We start from the raw sequence: 24343 nt of genomic DNA on the forward strand, positions 1-24343 counted from the left end.
AGACTGCCCCCCCTTTGGTTAGACTGCCCCTCCACACATGGCCTCAGCTCACATCCCCCGTTCTTTCCTTTAGGTTGGACTGACTTTTGTAGTTTTAAGGGATTTCTTATGGCAATGTTACAGTAATGTAATGTAGAACATTTTTTAATCCTGTTTTAAGTTGTTTAAATAAAATATTCTTTGTTAATAAGGACATGCGTCTCTGCCTCTTATCAGTAAGAACTCGCGTTGTTGATTGGTGTCCAGAGAGGGACCTTGAAACTGTGCATCCTGGGTTCCAATCTCCCCCCCAGGTGGCGTTGTTGTGCTATCGGACTCAGCCTCTCACATGATACTACGACGCTCCATCATTCCAAATATCACTTGCATATATCTACTTTATTTCTGCCCAAACTTGCCCTTGCAGCCCGATCCGCCACCTTGTTGACCTCAACCCCAACATGTGCTGGCACCCATAAAAACAAATACACACTACTTCCCTGCCTCTCCAATTTAGAAACCATCATTAAGATCTCCCTAACTATATCTGGCCTAGCTCTGTCAATAAAAACATTGTGCCCTATCCTCGTGTGCCATGAGGCACCGTGCAAAGCAAAGTTAAATGTCCACTGCGCAAAGAGCCGGACTGTGGCAGCTATTTATCAACTTGGACATTGTGGCAACATTTGGAACTAATAACATTAAAAACATTTTGGTTTGTCGTAACAGGAAAGGCTGCACAGGTGTAGACATTAACAATAGCTCTGTTCCATTTAGGTGTAAGCCAGTGTGGCCCAGTATGCACCACACATGGGCCTATACACCTCAATGGAAACAATCATTTTAATATCAGTCCTACCTGTCAAACTATCTGCTGTAAAAGGGTCTATGATATCTCCCTCCCACAAATTAACTCATAATGCTAGACTATTAATTACACCAGTGTTTGACAAGTCACAATTACCCATATTATAGGAGTCATCACGAATAGAACACTGGCATATGCCCATAAATCAAATGTGGTATGCGGGTAAAAAGCCAAAAGCTCCACAGTGAGACACATCTGAAGGCTGACTCCAGCACCCCAGGCATGAAGGCTGGGCTACAGGCACACCTTGGTAAGTTCTGGGGCATATTGTAAGCAGGTCGGACGAATAAGCCTGTAAGTCACTCAAACGCTTTGCTGCGGTTCATCAACTTCAAATTTCCAAACAACGTGACCTAACTTTTACTGCATCACTCGTGAATAAAACATAACAGAAGCACACATGCAGTGTCAGTTTTTACTGTAAACTCGATTTCATTTTACTGTAACAATGTGTATCTACCTGTATATACCCATAGGTGGCGTTATAGTTGCAAGCTGCTGCTTCGATAAAGACTTGTCAGTTTAGTAGACATATGAAGACATGCATGAATTTACCATGCTCATTCAAACCTGCACATTAATTCCTTTATTTAAAATCCCCACTCCGATAAGTTTGGTGTCCATTACTTTGCGTGTTATAATGTGTGTGAGTCTGTCAGAAGGGCAGATGATTCATTTATTTATTTTTAGAATTTGCACCAAGTTGTATCATGTTGTGTTTTGTGTTCACTTGCAGAACTTTGATTGTCTGGATGAGGCGGAGAGGGAATCGGGGGGTTGTGCAGGGGGTAGGGGGTGTAGCAGTAAGAGGGTATGAGCTCAGACTGCGTTTCTTATCCTTGCTGGTTCTAGAAACAGACAGTAGCCTGTCTCATCCCATCCTCCCTCTCTCTGCCAACAGAACCTCATCACACGGTCCCCAGGGGAAAGGGTTTCTTGTTGTGGTTTTGAAGTAGAAGGAAAAGGGTGAAAGAGAAGAATAGCTTAAGTGTTTGCCTCAGCTACCAGCAGCAGACGGAGTCCCTCTAAACCTACACCTACCTACCCACCGGACGGGGAGCTGCCTGCATCCGATAAGGGATCTAGTCCACAAAATCAAGTGTGGAGGGGAGGGGGTGTGGAGAAAAGAAGTCGTATTGGAGAGAGGGAGAAGAGACACCGAGGGAGGGGAAAAGGTCAGGGACACGGGGGGGTTATCGCACTGCTAGAAATAAGGAGAGTGTCTACACAAACGCTTTGGCAGACGAATCCAAGGAGACGAAGTGAAATAAACCAGCAAGCCCCGCTCCGGCACTGGCAACATTTTTTCACAAGGACTATTGAGGATTTTTGAACCTTTTCGATCTCTTCCAGAAGCAGTTTTTGGGCTTTGGTGAAGTCCAGGCAGCACAGACTGAAGTTTGGACCGTGCGTAATTTGGAGAGTTTATTGCCGCGCTGCGTCATGATGCGCGTCTGTCCTCTGCTGGTCTTCCTCTGCCTACTGTGCGCTGGACGCGCTCAAAAGTTCTCCGCTCTCACGGTAGGAAGAGCCACATAATTCCCTGAACACATATCATACGTATCCATGTGTAAATATTGTTTTTAAATCAACTATATGTGGGCGTATTCCATGTCTTTTCTTCGTATTCCATGCGTAAAAGTTAAATTCGCACTGATAAAAATGGTCAGTATGAACACGGCGTGGGTCATCCTATATTTGTGTCATCCTGAGGTGCTTTTCTTCTAATAATCACAAATGTGTGTATATATATAAATCATGATAAGCATAGAAATGTCAGAAGTTTTAACATGACCCATGCTGATGATTTTAGATGTCATTTGTCTCCAGGTATTTTTTTTAAGATTTCAGATTTTTTTTTTTTTTTGAGTTTTGTTTCATATTTATCAGAAATTCAAGCTCAACTTTAAATGGAATTAAAACTTAAATATAGAGGTTTTCACTGTAACATTTTGGGAAATTAGTACCTGCACAGTGTCTCTGAGATGGCAAAGCTGCATGCCAGCCTGCCTGTGAGAAGTCTGGTCTGTTATCATGTACCTGCCTGGCAGCTTCATTGCTTGACCGCCCCTCTGTCCCGTTAACTCTGGCACCAGTGGCTCTTAAGAGAGTGAGCCGACAGTGTCAGAGGGTCTACTGCACAAAATCACATGGCATTTCTTTCAGTAGTGTAAACATCATGCCCATTTCTCCTCAAAGTTCAGGAGAAAAAGCATCCTCATGCAGCTGAGGGGAATTTCATTGCCACGATCAAGTGCAGGTACCGTGGTGAAGGAGGAATAACAGAGAGCGGAATGTGCACTGTCAGAGGCTTCCCCCTTGATTTAGAGGTCCAAGTGACAGCCGCCTCCTCCAGCACTGTTATTTATGGTCTGGGTGAAGATGCTTTAATATCCAACTGGAAACAAATGGCCATGAGTTGTTAACCTGCAGGCGAAGGGTTGGAGATCCTTTCTCCCTGATGGCACTATTGAGTTGTGGAATGTGGGAGTAAGTGGGGCACTGAGCATAAGCTCCCCTTAGTTTTCACCATGATACATACATTTACACACGCATAGTTTGAGTTCAGATAATGGGAGTGTGTCTTTATTAAATGGCCATAGGTGTTACATACTTATTTACTCTGCAGATAGGCTACCCTACGAATGCTGCTGTCTGTAGTGTGGGCTATGACTCCAGAAATGAAAAACCTCTCTATTTCATTGCATGTTTGAGTGGTAACTGTGTCTGTGTCCAACCTCCCCACTGTGGTTTATTAGACCTTCTTTATTGGAATAGCACATGGAGCACCAGACCACTACTTTTACTGGACTTTATGAGTGATTGATGGCTTCTTGTTTGAATGACACGTGATCAGTTAAGAAAATGTACCCATGTTATATTTTAGGTCAAACAGGCAGTTAAATGAATGGGAAATTTACCCAGGTTATTCATAAAGCAGACTTTTTCCATGGTTTATGGACATATTAAATTTTGTATGAAAAGATGAGGGCACAGAGCATTGGCTGCCTCTTACAAACCTTCAATGCAAATTTGGTATAATATATGGGCTCCATTGCCCCCTATGCTTTCATATAATTGTGCACCTGCCCGAACAGACTTTTGTTATTGTCACATGACCAATCGTGGCCTTTCACACCACCTCCTTTTCTTTTTAACCTCTTTCACAGCAATTAAGTGCCTTTTCCTTTGATTGAGTTAGTAGCCTGGTTAAAGGCTGTCACTTTCTTCCCTTTCCACCATGCTGGAAACTAATGATCCCCTTTGCATCTTAGCATCAACGCAGGAAACTCCCGCCAAGGCCATTTAACACATTTGCCACGGTTCTCAGCTGGGGCCCCCTTTGACCCTGCGGGGCCGTGGTGTGAGGGGCCTCTTGGAGTGCTGGAAGCGGGGGCCTCCCAGCCCAGAAGGCCCTTATCAGCCTACAATGTGCTCTCTGCTGGAGACTCGCCTCCTCCGTACTCTATTCAATCCCACAATGCAGCAGAGCCAAGGGGAGGTAATAGGATTTGATGTGTATGCTGGTTGGTCTTGGAAAAAAAACACTCCACCCGTCTCGCCCTCTCTCGCCTGTCTCTTCTTCCTTTGCCAACCTCTTGTATTATTTGAGCAGATGCGAAAAGCATCTTCCAAGACAGATCAAGCGAAGAAAAGAGGATATAATGAAAAGAAAAGAGGGCAAAGTAAAGAGAAAAGAAAACAGAAAGCAAGAGGCAGCTGTCTGGATGTAGACAAGAAAAGGATTAAAGCAATAAATAGATTTGAGTCATAATATGTGTTCTGTCTTGTTTGAAACTCATGTGATGAATAAGGGTGGGAAGCTTGTGTAGCTGAGGTGAGGGACATCCAGTGACTCTCGACCAGGTTGCTTTGCGTGATGATGCTGCTGCGTAGAAGAGGCTGGAATGAGACATCAGGGGAGTGTCAGGGCTCTACCTCGGCCTCACCCATCCATCACCACAGGCCAAACACACAAAGAGCTGCAGCAGACAGCCAACCACCATTAAGAGGACACAAGAGGAAGAGGTCCTCGACACATCACAGTCTCTTGAAGCTTCGTCCTTTCACTGGTTTTCACATCTTATTTGTTCTCCTGCTGCAGTCCGGCCATCTTTGACTGAGAAATAAAGACTTGGATGGCTGATAGTGAATCTGGGTGGTTGATTTCATGGGTGGCTGATTTCATGGCTACAGTAACTGTGTGTCTCCATGCTGTGTTCTTGGAGCTTCATCATAAACCTGCAGGCACTTGGCGCTCTGCTATCTGCCGGTCAGTGGACATCTAGTAGGATGCTGGGCTGCACAATGACTCTGTTTGAGTTGTCAGTCAGCTGACTGGCAAGGGCTGATGCTGATAATGCTGGTGTGGTGTGGAGCACTGGGGTGGTCAGCGTGGGCTGTGGCGAGGCTGGCGGTCCACCACCAAGTGTGGCTGGAGTCACTTGGCCACTATCAGAGCAGTCACTGGCTTTGGGAGGTTGTGGCCGTCTGCGAAAAACCTTCCTCAGACCAACCTGTCACGCCTGCTGGACTTTACGGGAAAGGGTGAGCTGTGAGTGACGGAGTGGAGGGTGAAGGGAGGACGTCATAGGGAGTCAGGACAAAGAGAACTAGAGAATCCAACTCAACTAGATCTACTGAAAATCATACAATTTTATATTTTAACAGTTAATATCAAAATATAGTTCTATTAAGTTACAGGTGCCAATCTGGATTCTGCTTGGAACCACTTGAGTAAAGGAATGAAGTCATCCAAAAACGATCCCGCTTAAATTCAGCGATTCTCTGCAAAGTGGCATCTTCTTCCCCCACTGAGTTACAATGGAAAAGAGAAAACTTTTAATAGAAAATCCTCCCAGTCTAACTGTCGGCCAGTGGTGCCCAACCTGTCTGTGACCTGTCATTACAGGTTATGACGGTAATGTGGATATGGAATTGATTTTTTTTTTTAGACAAAAATGTATATATAATTTTTCCTAGTGTTTATCTTGGACACTTTTGGGATCCAAGGTGAATACGTTTTTCTTTGCTTAAGAGAGTGAGTCATTAGATTTCCCCTGATGCAAATTAATTAGCAAATTACCAACTCTTCATATTTCTACTAAAAAGATAAAGAATGGAAACAGGCTCTACTTATGAGCAACACCCAGCTCTACGGTGTCAGGATACTGTTTGTGTTATGCTAAGTTATTTGTGGTAGACAAATCTTTTAAAAGCCTGAGAAGGAGAATGCTTGTTGAAAAATTTGATTCAATCCCGAAGACTAATTTTCCCTCCCTGCGGCTGCTCCTCCGATGTGTTTGAACGGGCCTCACCTCTCTGATCCCCCAGTGAAGATTTATGAGCAGGGTTGACAGAGTGGGCTGTATACCCCCCCCCCCCCACCCCACCCCACCCCTCCCACCCCCAAAGCCCTGGGCGACACCTCCTTCCCTACCAACCGTCTTCCAGGTGCATGGAGCCCCGAAGCCCTCCTCGTCTGAAGGCAGGGGGCTGCCACCAAACCTCATCTCCCACTTCATTTGTTGGATGTCAGACACAACACATTTTTTTATTGCCGATCATCACGCCCTCCTCCTCAATGCACGTCTTTTCTTCTTCGATCTTGCCATGCCCTTTCTTTTCATAACTCCTAAGGGATTTTTTATGGATTACCTTCAAGCAATTTGATTCTCTGCTTTGTGCCACTGTATGTGTGTGGGGGTGAAAGAGGGAAAGTCTCTGAGGTCATTCGGGCAGATTTTGGGATATCCATGCATCCACTAAGAACTGAACAAAAACATAAACTGAATGGTTTCATACATACAAAGCATTTCAATATAAGAGGAGACAAAAAGAGTTTTGAGAGGTATTTATTTTGGGATATGACTGAAAACAGCACCTGGGTACAGCGTTTGTTTTCTCCTTTCTACCCATTATTCAACTGAACTGACTGAATCACGCAAACTTCATGAAGCCCCAACGCTCACACTGTAGCAGAACAAAGCTCCCTGACATCTAGTTTATTCAGTCACTCTATCATTCAGTGCTTTTTCATTCATTGTAGCAGTCACAGCTTGTTGCCGCCCCCCCACACACACCACCGCCACCGTCTCATTGTGTGGCCTGGCGAGGAGATTTCATACCACGGTGAAAGATACAATGGTTGCATTGACACAGGTGATCCGATGCGTTCAGCCAGGAGTCTCCGTCCTTGTTACTCTTTTCATGGCTGAGGAAAACATCCTCAGGAGAGATTCCAGGTGAATACCTGTGCAGGTGTTGGCACAGACAAAGAAAAGATAGAGCATCAGTCTTCTCCAGCCCTTTAGACAAAGACAAATCATGACTGCACCCTGACAGGCCTGTGGTGACACTGCCTCGCCTTAATCCTAGTGTTGTGCTGTATCTCAGTGCATTAAAGTGTGTTTATCAAGGGAAGCTGCACCTGCTTAGGAACGCTCCTTAAAAGCTTGAATGCAGAATTTACATTTTGCAAGGATGGCGATGGACACCTGTTTTTTTAGTTTTTTTATTTGACCTTAAACAAGCAGCTCCACCCTCTGTCTTCATAAATCCCTCCAGAGTCACACCTGTTTCGGGGAGAGTTTTGGTGCAGAGCTAACTGATTTGCAGAAATGGCTCGTTTAACAAATGTTTTCTCTGCTTATCTACTATTTTCTCACACTTATGCAGTTCCTGCGGGTGGACCAGGATAAGGAGTGCAACATGGAATGCACCGGAGCTCCTCGCAAACCTTTATGTGCCTCCGACGGCAGGACCTTCACATCTCGATGCGAGTTCCTCCGAGCCAAGTGCCGCGACCCCCAGCTAGAGGTCATCCGAGGGCCATGCAAAGGTTAGATCACGAGTCACACTTCAGCGCCGCCCGACGCTCTCAAATGTGCAGAGAGGGTCACAGTAGAAACTTGTGGGTTAAATTCATTTCAGCATAATTGATTCTTTGAGTGCTGGGAGGACGAGTGAGGTTGACATGCTGAAAGTGGGTGGGTGGGGGGGATTAGCTGCCTGGCTGGTTTCATCATTTCACACTATTTGTACTGATGAAGGAAATATACACATAGTAGTCAAAATACTTCATCTGTTTTACTGATTTCATGTTTTGGTACAACAGAACATGGGTGAGGGCGTCATGGAACCAACAACTTCCCCACTGATTTGAAATGGTTTCAGCTCTGTGAGATCTAATTATTATACAGAGGTGACGGCATTTCAATGAAATATCTTGACAAGAATTAATGGTCTCATTTTCATGATACTAGCTGCAAAGCTACACGTATGTGAGCAATGGAGGACTTGAGATGAAAAGCAAAAGGCGAAGGAGAGCCAGTGAGGTCAAGCATCTCACAGACTCCTTCATTGTTAGTGGTGGATGGAAGGAAGGACCCATACACCCCGATGCTGCAGCCCTGAACCCTCTCACCCCCACCCTCCTCACCAGCTCTACTAGTTCATTGCTCTACACACTGGGGACAATGCCCCATTCTCACATATTACAATATTAGATCACAAATGCAGGGAGCGTGAGCAAATGGGTTTGCTTAAAAAGAAGTCTCTTAGGATGGAAAAGCATTCCACGATTTTATGCCCGTGCTGTGTCTCTATGGCAACGTCTCTAAGCAGACATCTGGATGTGGCGGACTGCGCCGGGACACAGAATGGAGGATTCCAGCTAGGAAGCTGAAAGGGACGAGAGTCCATGAAAGTCTTATTGTATGTGTCAATAACATTGGGTGTATAAGGGTTCGGACCCCCCTCTGCTTCTGGACGGCCGGGGTGAAAGACACAGCAGCAGCAGCAGCAGCCGTGTCAGCACCGAAATAAACCACAAGGCTGATCTTGCCTAAAAGCACAGAGATGGGATTGTGTTTAAGGATGGTGAGACTGGCACCACATTTGTTTTCTATCACTGCGCTCAGATGATTCAAGTGTCCTGTCATTTTTTCCAGTCAGCTTTTTGGTCGGAGCCCCCTGGAGAAGGACGATGGTTTGGGTTTTTTCCACCGGAGCTAACTTTAACGCTCCTCACTTTGCTGTTTTCCCCCTCATCCGGAACAGCCAGCATCTTCCCCCCTCTCCTCTTCAGTGACAGTGACACACACGCACACTACTCACACACACCGCACACACACACCAGACTGAGCGAAAACAGAACACTTTTTCCTGCATGTGACTAATGGACAGTCTACTGAAAGACATGCCAGCGACATGCAGCCTCCTGACCAAAGTGAATGTTTTTAAACTTAGCATGAGTCAGTGCTCTAATGTGATTTGAACCTGCTAGATGAGCACTTCGTGGCAACTAATGTGTCACAACGAGTTCCCATTAAACCCAGCATCTCCTGAGAGTTTGAGCAGCTGGAGCAGTTGGTCAGGTGAGATGAAAACAGCTGTGGAATGACAGGATGAGGTATGTCTCTGACAGAAGGATGTGAAAAGCCATGAGTGAGTACACTGGGGTCCCATTCATTCAAACTTTAAGACATTCACATGAAAGTGGTCTTACAGTTTTGGACTTTAAGTGAAGTCTTGCTTACCTTCATTTCTATCAAGAAATCCTCAGAGGACAGCTCGGGCTGAGCTGAGGAGACGGTCGAGGTTTCAGAGGAGAGTGAGACAAACTCAGAGACATTAAGGAAGGGTCAGGTTTTCCCCGTGCATCAGCCCTTTTCTTGGGTGACTGGAATGTCCTACAGTAGCAGCACGAGCTGCCTCGCTCAGTAATGGCTTTACCACCAGGCACTGTGCAGGCTTGCCTGGCTTGCTCCTAATAAGACCGGGGGTGTTGGTTCTATTCCCAGCCACAGCAAGTATCTGCCGCCCCTGAAAGGTCTTGAATTGTTTCCTCTTCGTCTCTCCCTGCATTTTACTTTCATTCTTCATCATCTGTGAGGTTCTACATCTTCTCCTGACTTCCTTACGTATGCTGGTTTCATTGTCGTGCAGCATAAGATAACATAGTCGAGCTGTGGGTTGAATTATAGGTTTCTGTGATGTGTCATGATTCTGGTGATTTGTGGCGTTCCACAGATACATCCAGATGTGTAGCAGAGAAGAAGTACACAGAGCAGCAGGCCAAGAAGCTCTTCCCGCAGGTCTTTGTGCCTGTGTGCAACCCTGATGGTACATACAGCGAGGTAAAAAAAACACTAATAATACTCTTAAGAATAAGAAGCACTGCACTAGACTAGGAGGCCTGAGTAGAACATTTTTTTGCACCATGAGTCCACTTCTTCTAATAGTTGATCTTTTCTCCTGATTTAATTTAATTGTTATTTAATTGTTAGAGAGATTTTAAGTCTGTTCCTTCACAATTCATTTTTTACAAATGCCATCCCTGGTTTATAATGTGCTGATTTTGTGTTAACATGCTGCTCTGATTACAGGTTCAGTGCCACAGCTACACTGGATACTGCTGGTGTGTTACACCCAATGGCCGACCCATCAGTGGCTCAGCAGTGGCCAATAAAAAACCTCGGTGCCAAGGTGTGTGAAATAATTCCTCAACCTGTCTTGCAATGGGAAACTTTAATAATGTTTACACCTAAACACATTATATTTTGCAGTTCACTACACTACAGGCATCTAATTTTCCAGCAAGCCCAATGTATTTAAATCGGCTGATTTGTAGTCAAATGCGGTTTCTATAACTTTGTGAAGCAATGATGATAGAATTGAAGTCCACTCAGCATAGCATGCCATTCCCTTTGTGTGGGGGGTGTAATCTTTCGCCCAGTGGGAAAGTGGTCAGTGATTGGACTGACCGCCACAGGGTTTGAGGGCCACCCGAGGACTGAGTATTGCTCAAGGCATGGGGCTGTGGTGTAAATAAGCCCAGTAGAAAATCCTTGCAGCGGAGTTTAGCAACAAAATTAAACTGTGAGGAATGTAAGTGTTGTTGGAAGATGGCGTCTGCCAAACAATCAAATAACCAATGCCACATGTCGTCCCTGTGCGTCTCCGTGCCTTTCTACTGTTCAATAGTGAGAAGTTTCCAGAAGCAGCGATAGTAGCAGCAGTAGATGTAACTACCAGCTGTACTTTAATTACAGCTGTGTATATAAAGCTTAGAAATGCCATAAAATACATCTCCATTGACTGGAATCAATTAAAATGAATGACTTTAAAATAAAAAGTCAGAAAAGACTTCTGTGTGTCGACTGTTTGCTCTTGTGCCACAAACTGAGGCCAAAGATTTGTCATCATTTGTCTTTTTTCACAGATGAAAGAAAGTGGTGCTGGATTTTTTAATCAATTTGAACCTGTTGCTTTACAGGATCAAAACAAGAGAGAGCTACCACAAGAGAGCCAGGTAAAGCAGGTGAGACGGTAATTCAAGGAAGAGGCATACTTACTCCTTTATACTTGCATGTGTGCTTTCATGTTTGTCCATGTGCATGTGTGTACCTATCCAAATATGCATGTACACTTGTGTGTATTCATTTATATCTCTGTGTGTTTTCCTGCATCTGTGTTGGAGCTGTGCAGGGCGCGTCGCCTGTTACAGCTTGTCTTTCTAATATTTTGTCAATTCAAGAGAGTGCGAGCAGCCTGAAGGCTGATATAAAAGCAGTCTGTTACTAACAAGTCTGAGGAGCGAGGCTGTGGTGAGTTTTAATGCACACCGCCAGCAGCTGCAGCGCCTATGACCGCCTGTTATCTTTACCAAACTTCTAGGAAGCAGCCAGAATGGAGGACCAGTGACATCAGACACTTTTCTCTAACTTCATCTCTCCTCATCTGGTTCTTTTTCAGCAACAGTGTCATGAGAGACAAAGCCATGTTCACACTTTATCCTGCACCATACTTTCTCTCTGTCCCTCGTCAACATGTACCCTCTTCCAGATATATAACCACTACGTTTTCCTCCGGCTCCACTCCGCTCAGATACTGTATATCTTGCTCTCATTTTAAGAGACTGTTTGTTTAACTGATGTTAACTTTGATTTGAAGGCCCCGAAAGAAAAAAAGTGTAATTTGGGTTGATTCAGATTGATTCCTTCTGTGATTGTGTATGTGTGTTGGAATGTGTGCATGTGATGAAAGGGTGTGTATTCACCCTCTCATGTTTGTCACATGGGTTATTCCTGTCGGTGTGACATTTATGTCTACGCCTCTATCTCTGTAAACAGTCCTGGGTATAGTGTCTGTCTGAGCCCGGCCAACTCATTACGCACAGATCAAGTGGGAATGCAAAAATCTGAGAGAGAAGGAAGGATGGTGGGAGAGGGAATAAGGGCGGAAGGGGGGGGTTGTGGTTCAATCTGAACTGGTTGAATAAACAGGGTGGTGAAAAGCAGAATAAACTTCAGTATTGTGGTGTGCCAGCACTGAAAATAGCAGTGATTGCATCAATATTCTGATTTAGCAGAAGCCCGTCAAGTATTCCACAGCAGCCATTGCTGCACTTTTATTTTCAGAATATTGGTAAAGTCAAACATAAAATGCTTTAACATGAACCCAAGAAATGACAAATTCATTCACATGCTGGAATCGTACGCAGCCGACGACTGACAAACAGCAGTAAAACTAAAGCCGTATGACCACAAATGGCGCGGGGGTTTCCTGGCAGATGCTAAAAGAGGTGTTACAGTCATGTAAAAGGCTGCAAAGCAAAGAGAGGTCATTAGTGGTTTATAGTAAATCCAAATCATAAACACACTTTTTGAAATGGCATTTCCATCCGTTAAGTGAGCAGAGTAATAACATGTCTGCCTCCGTCAGTCACAATGACTGTATATGTTTTTATTCAGCGAGCATACTTGAGAAGATGAATGGCTGGCTCCACAAACACTGAATGTGAAATCCTGATTTTGCAATGGAGAATTCGTTGCCTAAGAAAAGACGTTAAGCTTATTCCACCTACTGTATTAGAGATGCCCTGACTCATGCATTAACAGAGCTTTACTTTGTGCAGAATGAGTGACCCACACTGAGGTTAACCACACCTACGGCCGTGGTTTTACTCTAAGCTGCTCAAAACCTCAGTCCCCATCTCCCTCCCACCGCAAATCATACAAACAGAGACCAAACAAACACCGAGCTTGATTCTCCCACTGTTAATTGGTCCGTCTCAGACTGGGCTACTGCATCCTTCACCCCTTGTGTGTCACCCACCTTCACAAATGCAGGCAATGGAAGGATGGAGTAGAGCATCGGGGACAACTGATCCTCATCCTCTCCTCATTCGTTATAATTGACCTCAATCTGTCCTGTGTGTTATAATGATCTCCCCTGTTGCATGAAGTGGAGCCATGGGAATATATGACCACTATACTTCTGGTTTGCCTCCTCTTTCCTTTCTCTTGAGTCACCCCTTTCAGCTTTCCACACACACACACACACACACACACACACACACACACACACACACACACACACACACACACACACACACACACACACACACACACACACACACACACACACACACACACATCTCTAACTCTCCTCACCTCTACTTCTGCCTCCATCCTTCTTGACCGGGCAATGTGCAAATCTTACAATAGTGAAGTTTTCTCTAATCTAGCTTTCTTTCGTAATTGTAGTCTCCTTGCAAATATTCTCCATTCTAAATGCAGATGAGACCGGCCTAGTGGTGGACCCACAGCCTGCTGCCGATGAAGAAGGTGAGCTCTTATACTTCAGTCAAAACATTATTTGATACTGTGCCTGTGTTTATTGAGGCACTGCTGACTGAAGGGAAAAAGGAGCCTGGCAGACAGGCAGCTACAGCCTCAATCGTGATGCTAAACATTTTCAAATGGATAAGATTCACCTGATTTTATGTACAAAATGTAGGAGGACAATTTCTTATTTCCATTGTTTGTTTGTATTTTATTCTTATACCCTGCTTTGAGGCAAGTATCATACTTTTTACTCCACTACTTTACCAGCTGTAAATAATGGTTACTTTGCATGTAAGAATATTTAATAAAAAAAACACATCTTTAAAATGTGATGTATTGTTTAGATAGAAACTAGAATGGCACTCTTTGGCCCACTATTTGAAAGCACATTTAAATTCACTAGATCCTGATTCTTAGTTGGATCTGCCACAAAATGCACAAACTCATAAATACCAGTCTCTTCAAATGCCTGATTTTCCATGAAGATCCATGAATTATTTTCTAAGAAATCAATTAAAATATTTTAAAACTCTCACAATGTTGAAGAAAGGGGAAAGGGGGGGGGGGGACCTGGATCAACCACCTATCTCCAGATCTGCACCACATGTAATGAGTTGTACCCATACCACATCCTTCCACCAAGTGCTGTGGTAATCCGTCCTGTAGTCTCTGTGTATTCCTGCTGACAAACAAACACATGCAGATGAAAACGTTACCTCCTCGGTGGAGGTAGTAGCCAACAGCATATAGCTCAAGGTCAACCAGCGGCAACATTAAAATCCTACTTCCATGTTAATGCATCATCAATAATCCAATGCTATGATCTGCAGAAAGAAACAAATCGGCCAAGTGGGTACTTTTATCTTTTAATACATAAAGTATGTTTTGCTGCTGAAACATCAGTGCTGTTTTTGAAAGTGTTATTGCTACATTCACATCATTTAAAATAGACAAGAAAGCAAATTCCTTCTTTTCAAATCCAATGAAAATGATCCATCACTGTGAATGGGAGCAAACACATGTTGTAAAGTTGCATTTGAGTACTTTTAGATTTATTACAGTGTTTTATGATTTCATGTTAATGTGAGACTGGGGGAGACTCATAGTCATAGTTTACTTAATATCTTTTCGCTACCATATTTCTTTTCCCAGCTGTCGTATGTAATTCACTCTCCACATCCACTCCAGCAGTTTGAGAGACGATAACCTTGATGTGCATTTTATAGTCTGTGAGTTTTGGAACCACCAGGTTTGGCTCGGTTATAAGATGAGTGTGTTTTCAATTGAAGCTAATAAAGCTGTCCTGGTGATTTCTTTCAGACATCATTTCCCAGTACCCCACTCTGTGGACGGAGCAGGTTCGCAGCCGACAGAACAATAGAACCAGAGCACCATGTGAGTTTCAAAGACCACTTTTTCCTTTAATGATGGCGATCGGGTGTTTGCAAACCTCAACTGAAAGCACGCTCTGTTTTTCCTACTTGTGTGAGCAATCATGGTTTGAGGCTGTTCCTGTCTTTTAAGGACAGATGGTGGGATGTGAAACCAATACATCTTGGTGTTGGAGTGCAGCAGGCTTTGAGGATCTGCTGCTCTGTGGTTCTTTGCATTGCCGTGTATCTCTAATTATCAGCACATGGCACAAACACAGGATGTCCCATTCTTTTAGCTGCTCCATGCTACTCTCCTGTTAAACACATGCAGGAGCTTATGTTCCACAGATCACTGGATTTTTTTTTTCTACTTTTAGGAAATATGTTGCTTTTTATGCATATATTTTGAGGCCATCCCACAGACGAGAACCCTGCGTGCATATGTGCATTTGTGTGAATCCCATTATCATAATTTACAACCAATAAAAAAAGCCGGAGAAATGCAGCATTGATGGTTTTGATTACCATGTGCTCTTTGGGGTATTGGGGTGAAAGGGAAAAAAAAAACACCCGCCCCAACAAAGAGAGCCCATACGGAGGAACTGGAGCGAGGAGAGTCGGCGGAGGGAGAGGGGAGGCATTTCATTTGGTCTCTTTTGTGTGGCTAAAGATCTCTAATGAAAATAAACAAAGAAAAAGGATATCCATAATCCCACAGTAGCTTCCGAGCCTTGAGGCGAGCAGCACAGAGAGGGACGGATTGGTGATGAAAGCCCTCATGGCCAGCAGAGCTCTACTTCCATCCTTGAGTTTAATACTCAAATCTCTGTTGGAGAACTGCGCTGCGGAGACGGAGGCTGCTGCACAGAAGAAAGAAAAAAAACAACGTCTGATTAGATCCTGCTGAGGCTCCACAAAACCCAGTCTTTCCAGTGAAGCTCATAAAGCATTTTTCCATAGGAATTTTGAATGTGTAAACATAAAGATCCCTGGTACTTCACTCTACCCAGCGGTCGTGACTCACTGTGTGTAGGTGTGTGAAAGCAAAAAGCCTCAGTGACCACTGCTCTGCTTTTGTCCCGTCTTTTTCCCTCTCCGTCACACACATCCACAGAGGGCAGTTGAGTGTCCAAATATTTACTTAACTTGGGGCAAAGGGAGCTGTAAGTAGTCATTAGCCCGTTAATGTCCGTAAACAGTGCCACGGGGGGCTGATATAGCAGTCTACACACACTGTCTCCTGCTCATCCTCCTCCCTTTCACTCTTCCTCCTCCACCTCTGGGAGCAGTGCAATGAGAGAGCAGCTGTGGGCCTCTATTCTCTTTTAAACAGCAATTGATGCAAATATGTTGCATGAAGAATTAATTGAAAATGTGTTGCAGGGATGTTGACTTTAAACAACCTCTGACTTCGTTCTCCAGCCTCCTCGTGTGATCAGGAGCAGCAGTCGGCCCAAGAGGAGGCGAGGCAGCACAAGAACGACGCCGTGTTCGTACCAGACTGTGCCTTGGGAGGACTGTACAAGCCGGTCCAGTGCCACCCCTCCACTGGCTACTGTTGGTGTGTGCTCGTGGACACCGGTCGGCCCATCCCCGGGACCTCCACCAGGTGGGAGAGACTTTATGCTTTTAGAGCGTAACAATGACCCACTTTTTCGCTCCGGTTCTGGAAATTAATTTCAATTTTTTTTTCTCCATTGACATTTCAGAAAATCCTGATACAAACAGTTTAAGCCTGGAGTATGAATAGCAACCTTAAAGCATTTGATTCAGAGAAAAATAATAATAGAAAACGGAAAAACAATGCTAAGGTACAAGACTGAGCATAATTCCTCAATTTTCATGGTTTTTGTAAACATTTCAATGGTAACAACCAGCTCCACCAATCGGAGACATCGCTATTACATCTGAGGATTGTTGGTTGTGTAGTACTACATAAATTAAATAAAATAGGGGCATGTAACGTGGTTTCATAGTCTCGTAGCTTGTGGTAAGTCGACCTTAGATGGTTAAAATATTATTGCTGCTACTCAAAATTTCTAGTTAGAAAATAATTGGGATTTTTACCCTTTGAAACCTTGCTGTTGAGCTCTACTTGGGTCCTTATCTATATGGTACTTTCACCCTAATTTACGGAGATTCTTGGAATTTACTGCTTGGTTCTTTGTGGGAAACAAACCAGACAGTTGTTACACAGAGCAGGTGATCATTAGCCACCGTAACACAGAAGAATGACCAGCTGATAGAAAGGCTGTTCAACTGGACGATCCAGTTTCACGCCCTTGGTCAGTTAATATGTTCTGCAGTAAAGTACCCTTGAAGAAATTAGAGCTTTAACTTTCCTGAGTTCATCTGAGGGTCTGAAATCATGTAAACATAAAAAGATTCACAATTTAAAAGAAATAAAAATGACTTCTCATCAACAAAAAGAATCATCTATATTGTAGACTCTAAAAAGTCTTACATTAGCATGCGGACAGACAGCTCCGCTGCTGATGAGACAGAGTGGCTCAGTGGTGTGGTAAGTGGCAGGTCAGAGGTCAGTCAGACTGGCAGAGCGAGGCACTGGTGCTCTCTTATTGAGCGACGAGGCTGGGTATCAGATTAACAAGTCTCCAGGCAGAGTGCCAGGCAGCACATTAGCACACATATGGAAGCATGGACTTTCCCCCGTCTCTCTCCTTGTCCCAGACCAGCTTTTGCACCCCTTCGCACAGCAGCAGTCTGGACTCCACCAGCTCTACAAGGGAGGCCATGAAAGCTTCCTTGTGTCCCACGCTCTCTGTCCGCCTCTCTCCCTCTATCTCACACTTTTTCACCATCCCCCCCCCCCTTCTGTCCTCATACCAGCCCCAAATCCTTCCCCTCGTTTTGGATTTGTTTCACAGCCGCTGGTTTGCCACAAAACAATTATTTGAATCCCCGAGATTTAACTGTTTGGGAGTAATTGGGGAAACATGGAATTTCTCTGTCATAGATTACTGTTAAAGACGATCTATTTCACCCATTACTCTCTGAATGAATTGGTACTATCTCACACGGTGTATTTTTATGTTATAGGTATGAGCAGCCAAAGTGTGATGGCAATGCCAGGGCCCACCCAACTAAACCTAAGGATCATTACAGAAGCAGACATCTTCAAGGTAGGTTCAGACCACACAGTGAAGCAGCAGTAGACCTCCAACTGTGTGTGTGTGTGTGTGTGTGTGTGTGTGTGTGTGTGTGTGTGTGTGTGTGTGTGTGTGTGTGTGTGTGTGTGTGTGTGTGTGTGTTATAAGCACTGTTGGTCAAGGAAATGCGTGATAACAAGTTGAGGATTGCCAGATACTGCCCCTCACTGGTCAATAAGCAAGGAGACAGAGACAGATCGGGGGCAGGATTAATCTTCAACTGACACGGAAGATGGAGGATAGAGGGATGATAGCACGGAGGAGAAACAGCAGGGAGGAGAGGTGGAGATAATGGATAATAGGATGCCAGAGACAGGTAGTGATAGACAGAGTGACATCTGGGTAGATAAGTAAATTGAGCCTGGTGGTCATGGGGTGGGCTTATAGGCACAGGTGAGACTGTGTTTGTTGTGTTAGATTTGCTTGTCAGGATTTAGATATATCTGAGTCCAATATACAAATGGTTAGAAATGAAGATTGATGAAAAGATTGTTAGTCACAGATTTTGAGAAATGATAGAAAGAGCAAGATTAGGAGGAGAGGAGTGGTTGGATATGGAAACAAAACAACCAATTTTCGCTATTCCTGTTTCCTACCAACAATCAACAATAGGGCTGCACATATCGATAATTTTTTTATCGATTAATATAACAATACATTTTTTATTTGATTAATTTAATAATGAATTTATAAAAATAAAATTTAAAATACTTGTCATTTATATGTATTTAATCATCTTCTCTTAAATACAAACAAATATGACAAAAAACTAAGTATGCACTGCAAGTTGTTATTCCACAACTAAAAATAGCCCAGTCTGAACTGTTAATCTGCTTTTTACGGTCCCATACAAAATAAAATTGGTGCAAGAGCTTGTTCCATTGAAGTAAAAGGAATATATCAATCTACATGATGCTGTTCAACAACAAAATATATGGAAACGAACCCTTCTGCAAACTATCTGTTATAATTGTCCACTTGATTTTGCTGAGCTTCTTCCATATTCAACTTTGACCCATTCCACTTACCGTACTCTTGCACGGACAGTGTTTTACAATGCAGTGAATGGTGTCCATTCAGCTTTATTTTCATTTCACTTATAAATACGAGATGATAAATATCATCATATTTAATTTCAGTGATTGCATGACTTGTCATAAAACCGGCGCTAAGCAGAGTTATAGCTCTCGGGCGCTGCTTACAGCCAAATCACAGTGTAAAGCTGAGCGGCTCTTGGCAAACCCGCAGTTTTTCGGTGGTTTGGTAAACATGTTAATAATCCAGCAGCATATGAACAGGGCTGCCACTGTTCAAGTCCCATCCATAACTGTTTATGTTAGCGTTTGCCAGGCCAGAGCTGGGCTCTCGGCTCGCAGGTGCTGCATTTAGCAGCAGAGCAGCACTCTGTCTCCTGTATGGTGACTATAAAACAGTGTGATCGAGGCTCATCGATGAATGCTCCTTACACCAATATATATTCCTCGTCCTTGCCGTTCAGTGGCACTGCTGGTGTATATTACTGCTGATCCATTGAGCAGGAAAAATGGCTGTGTCTGTCAGCAGAAAGTGTGTTGTGGCAATGAGGTGGAAAATACAACTATCCCGTGAGAAAGACCTTGAACCCACCAAAACACCTTCGTAAACCCCACGCTGCTGAACAGAAAACAATCAACTTATTCAGCCATACAATCACTTAACACAGACGCTCACACAAACACACAGGCTCTCTAAAGCTTTAAAGGAAACCTGCACCGTATCATCCTGGTCTCCCATTATTACACAGTCAAAAAAACACAGCATCTTGTTTTCTTTGCCAGCAATTGCATCAACAGCTGTAAACCCTGTTACTGTATGAAGCGGCGGTAATTATAAACGTTGCCTTCACGTCGCCGCAGCTTATTTGCTGTTGAAGCGCAGGTGTTGAGAGGTTTATGGGGCGAGAGGCAAGAAAGGAACAACTTGCCCCGAAAGCAGCAGGAGAGGAGAGCGGAGTGTTCGGCTCGCTTTCTTTGCAGAGCAGACTCATGGGATCGCGTTGGGGCGGACTCTGGGAGCTGCGGCTGTGAGTGCTGACAGGGCTCTGCCCCATGTGGCTCCATAGAAAAACACTGCTTCTCTCTGACAGTCACACACATCCAAACACACACTTACCAGCCAACTTTCTAAGGGCAGCAGAAATAGGGAGGTGCATGAAAAGTCGATGTTGAGATTTTCAGCAAGAAAAGTTTAATGATTTGAGGCTTTCTCAACTTGACTCCATCCCGCATCTGTCAAACGCAGACATTACATAATTATAATCATTATGGAGTAAGGCAGCAGACGTTTACTGCCGCAGCCTTGAACAGAACGGAAAATGGCCAGACTCAATTTCCTTTGAATGACAGCAGGAACATTTGTGTCCTGCCCCTCAGCGAAACAGTGTCCAGACAGACAGAAGCCGATCTGTCCCGCCCCCGTAAGAAACACTTCTGCTGCCAAGAGGAAAGCGCTGCAGCCTCACCTGATGGCTTCCCATTTGAATGAACAGCAGACTTGCTCAGATTCCTGCAGCGTTATGGAGAGGACATGTGTGCTCCATGAAAAACACTCATTTTCTAACGAGCCCCACTGCCATCCCACAAATGTCTCCGCAGTCACAAGCCAGATAAAAACACTTTGCGCTCTGAAGGTGCAATTGTGTGACTGTCTAGACTAATTTACCACAGGAGGCTCGGCAAGGCACCAGTTTGGCCCTTCACAGGTGGGTCCGATATTTTACTGGGCTTAGACCTGGGAGGGTCTTACTACTAAAACTTAAGTGCAAGTCTGTTCAACATGCAAAGGAGGCCGTGGAACAGTTTGGACATGTGTACTCTTCAGTCCTCATCTCTGTGCAGGTCACTAGAGCCCTGTGCTACCTGGGAAAGGTGGAGTGGAGGCTGGGTGCTGGGTGTTTACACCGATGCTGGTCGCCACCTGTTAGAGAGGGGCGAAGCATGCTATTATCTCCAACACAAGAGAATCTGGCCCCGCAGGCCTGGGCCATAAAAGAGACAGCAAACTGCAGAGAATGTCTTTTCCTCCACAGGCAGAATAGCTGAGGGAAGTTGGACTGTGAGAAAGCAGAGCAGAGCCGGGAGAGGAATCCAGGAATCTCTCAGGCCTCCATTGCCAATTACAATTACTATCATTAGGGTCATTCCACTCCAGTTGTCACTCATTTCAACCCCCCTCCCATCAGTCTGCATGAAGTAATGCTTCTCTCTTGGTTTTAGTCTGCTGGTTAATGATATATTTAACCGCATAGATTTATGGACTTATTGCGGCTGATATAGGGAATATGAATATGAATCCCATATACACTTTTTATCAGCTGTCTATCGATGTCTAGATGCATACCGTCAATCAGGGACCCCTCAGATAAATTCCTACGTAACGTTGCGTCTGTCAGGACAGTATTTGATCCCTTGATGTCTCAGGAAAGTCTCTGAATGGCGCTGAATGGAGCCTCTTGTCCACACACACAATGTTCAGTAACATCTCCTGTGCCTCCAGCTGTCAAAAACCACTCAGGGGCCTCCGGGATGATTGGCAGGGAACTCTCTTCCTGCTCCAGATGAGGGGAGGTCTGACACTTTATGAGAGGGAGTTAAAGACAACTGTGAGAGTCTTGTTTGGGTTTATTTTCTCCTCTGCCGTCTTTACCTGCTGCTCACGTAAAAACGACGCCGCCTGTTTATGACGCCCCTCCCCAAACATTTTTTCAGGCCACCTATGACGGCAGCATTCCACTTTACAACGCATGTTTTAATGCTGTAATGCATTTTTCTGTGTTTGCTGACACATGTGTGCACTTACTTCCCCCCCCCACACACACACACACACACACACACACACACACACACACACACACACACACACACACACACACACAGTCATTCATGTATCTGTGGTTTATTTTCCAGGCTGTCCTGGGGCAAAGAAAACAGAGTTCCTGACAAGTGTTCTTGATGCGCTGTCGACAGACATGGTGCACGCCGTCACAGATCCTGCATCTGCCGGAAGGTATGTCTCACCATTATTACAAAAGGCACAAAAGTAAAGTACTGTGTGCTGCAGCTGATTACTGCACGACCCATGACAATTGATTGAACTCCAGTGACGTAAGTTATGTTAGACAGCTGGCTAGAGAGATGGAGGAGCCTTTATAGGCTCAAAATGATGATCAAATGATCTCCGTCGTTTAGGATGGCCGAGCCTGACCCCAGCCACACCCTGGAGGAGAGGGTGGTCCATTGGTATTTCAGTCAGCTGGACAAAAACTCAAGTGGTGACATCGGGAAGAAGGAGATCAAGCCTTTCAAGCGCTTCCTGCGCAAGAAATCCAAGCCCAAGAAGTGCGTGAAGAAGTTTGTGGAGTACTGTGACATCAGCAACGACAAGGCGCTTTCTCTGCAGGAGCTGATGGGCTGCCTCGGGGTGACCAAAGAAGAGGGTGAGCTGAATAACACACACTAATATCTAACTATGGCTTAGCTACAGCTACAGCTACAGCTACAGCAAATACGATCTACCAACAACAGAAGGGCAGAGAGTTTGTTAAAGTTGGGGTCATGATTTGATGCTTTATTTAACCTGCAGTATTCCTCATATCAAGGTTGGTGTGGTTTAAATCACTTTTTGTTTCACAGGAGCCAAACCAGGAGAAGGCTTATCTTCCAGTAAACTAGTAAGTAAACTACTCCTCACAAACTAATGGATACAATGTCTGTAAGAGAGAGTGGTGGTCAGATCTGCTGTCTCCAGGGCTCGCAGATTGGGTCTGTTTGGATACAACGTAGCATAGGCTGATATGTCAGGCTCCTATCACTTGACCTCCTTCAAGCATTAGCCTCGGCTACCAGTGTAGAACGCAACACTGATCATCAATTACAAGCATTGCTGACCCTATTGTCTTTGCTAACAGCTGTTGTGTTGTGTTGTGTTGTGTTAAATTGAGCATTTTACAATAGGAGATGAGCTATTATTCGAGCAATTCATGTTTACACTGACACATGCATGCCCAGTGTATGAGTGTTAATTTAATATGCCTTTTTTTTAGGTGTGTTAGTGTGTACAGGGATTAAAACTGATAAGGAGCATTAGTATGAAAATGCGTTTTCAACTGAAAACATAGTTATATGGATGTAGCATCAGCCATTAACTGAACTGTTGGGTTTTCTCTACAAACTTAAGGTCTCGACCTTATTATGGCATGATTCGGCTCTTAAATTAGACTGAACAGAATATCTTTTATTACAATCGATTCTTCAATTTTGCCATGGACTATTGTGTGAAGCACTTTGTAACCTCGTTTAGATAAGTGCTATACAAATAAAGTTGTTATTATTATTAAAAAAGTTGTCAGACTAAGTGCAAACAAAGAAGTGAATGATTCAAACTGATGCCACTTTTATTTCCTCTCCTCAGAATCAGTCGAAGAAGCAAGGCTAAGTCGCCGCTGAGATTTCCCCCTCCTGCGTGGAGAACGTGCCCTCACCAATCGGCAATAATGGAAACCATAGTATTTGCACTTTGTACTTTAAAAAAAATGTAAATTCACTTTGTAGAAATAAGGTATTTAAACAGACTGCTGAATCTGTGAATGATGTAGTTAGCTCTTTATGTCCTGACAAACAAAAACTATTTAACACATACAATGTATGTGTCCTTTGTGTGTCTAAAAAAAGTGTACTTTTCAGAGTTGTACAAGTTTTAATGTTTGATGTTACATTTTGTGCCTCCTTCCCTCATTGTACTTTTCATGTCACACCGCTTACAATAATTTAGATCATTCCATCACTCACGTCCTGACCTACAGCATCTGTTCCTGTGCTTTGTACAGCACTTTGAAAGAATGTTTTAAACATGCATCATAACAACGTCCTACATGTTCACATGTATTCATGTTTATTAGAAATAAAGAACTCTTTTATACATTCTGTGCTCTGCCAGTCTGAATGTGTCTAAGACGTTTAATTAGGTCAGCAAATTCCTTTGTTTCTCTCTAATCCAATTAATCGTCTATATTTTCCATCTCATTATATAAATCTTGAAATGTCTTTGCTGTTTTGTGTTTTCTTTCAGCGTCTTTCATAAAGCACCTTGTTGACTTTAGGAGCCAAGTATTAGTCATACATAGCAAAGGTCGTGTATCATCCAATTTTCAGACAGCATGCCAGATCCCCTGAGGCCAACATTTTGGAATTGGAAAAACGGATGGTACTTATTTCTGCTCTCGTTACACATGTCCAATGTAGACTGAAGACAGATAAATGGACCAATCTCAGCTGTGTGTCACAT

General features: G+C 44.0%; 1 protein-coding gene across 6 annotated transcripts; it reads left to right on the forward strand.

Moving 5' to 3' along the window:
* Nucleotides 1–1625: 1625 nt before the first annotated feature.
* smoc2 (SPARC related modular calcium binding 2) lies at nt 1626–23982 on the forward strand. 6 transcript variants are annotated; one of them, XM_034608922.1, is made up of 13 exons: nt 1631–2368; nt 7526–7688; nt 9881–9987; nt 10237–10336; nt 11127–11171; nt 13399–13479; nt 14800–14874; nt 16275–16461; nt 17913–17995; nt 21967–22066; nt 22249–22496; nt 22693–22730; nt 23471–23982. In XM_034608922.1, exons 1-13 carry the CDS (start codon nt 2291–2293, stop codon nt 23492–23494), a joined length of 1329 nt encoding a protein of 442 aa, XP_034464813.1. In that variant the 5' UTR covers nt 1631–2290; the 3' UTR covers nt 23495–23982. The 6 variants fall into 6 exon arrangements, with proteins under 6 accessions (XP_034464812.1, XP_034464814.1, XP_034464816.1 ...); XM_034608921.1 differs by lacking the exon at nt 23471–23982 and having other exon boundaries at nt 1626–2368; nt 22693–22772; XM_034608923.1 differs by lacking the exon at nt 23471–23982 and having other exon boundaries at nt 1626–2368; nt 11127–11162; nt 22693–22772.
* The last annotated feature ends 361 nt before the right edge of the window (nt 23983–24343 follow it).

Source organism: Hippoglossus hippoglossus, chromosome 15, assembly GCF_009819705.1.
Source record: "Hippoglossus hippoglossus isolate fHipHip1 chromosome 15, fHipHip1.pri, whole genome shotgun sequence".
Classification (NCBI taxonomy): Eukaryota; Metazoa; Chordata; class Actinopteri; order Pleuronectiformes; family Pleuronectidae; genus Hippoglossus; species Hippoglossus hippoglossus.

Coding starts and splice junctions, on each gene's coding strand:
- smoc2 (XM_034608921.1), top strand. CDS start 2,291: ATGATGCGCGTCTGTCCTCTGCTGGTCTTCCTCTGCCTACTGTGCGCT. Junction 7,689..9,880: donor CATCCGAGGGCCATGCAAAG/GTTAGATCACGA, acceptor GGCGTTCCACAG/ATACATCCAGATGTGTAGCA. Junction 14,875..16,274: donor CAATAGAACCAGAGCACCAT/GTGAGTTTCAAA, acceptor TTCGTTCTCCAG/CCTCCTCGTGTGATCAGGAG.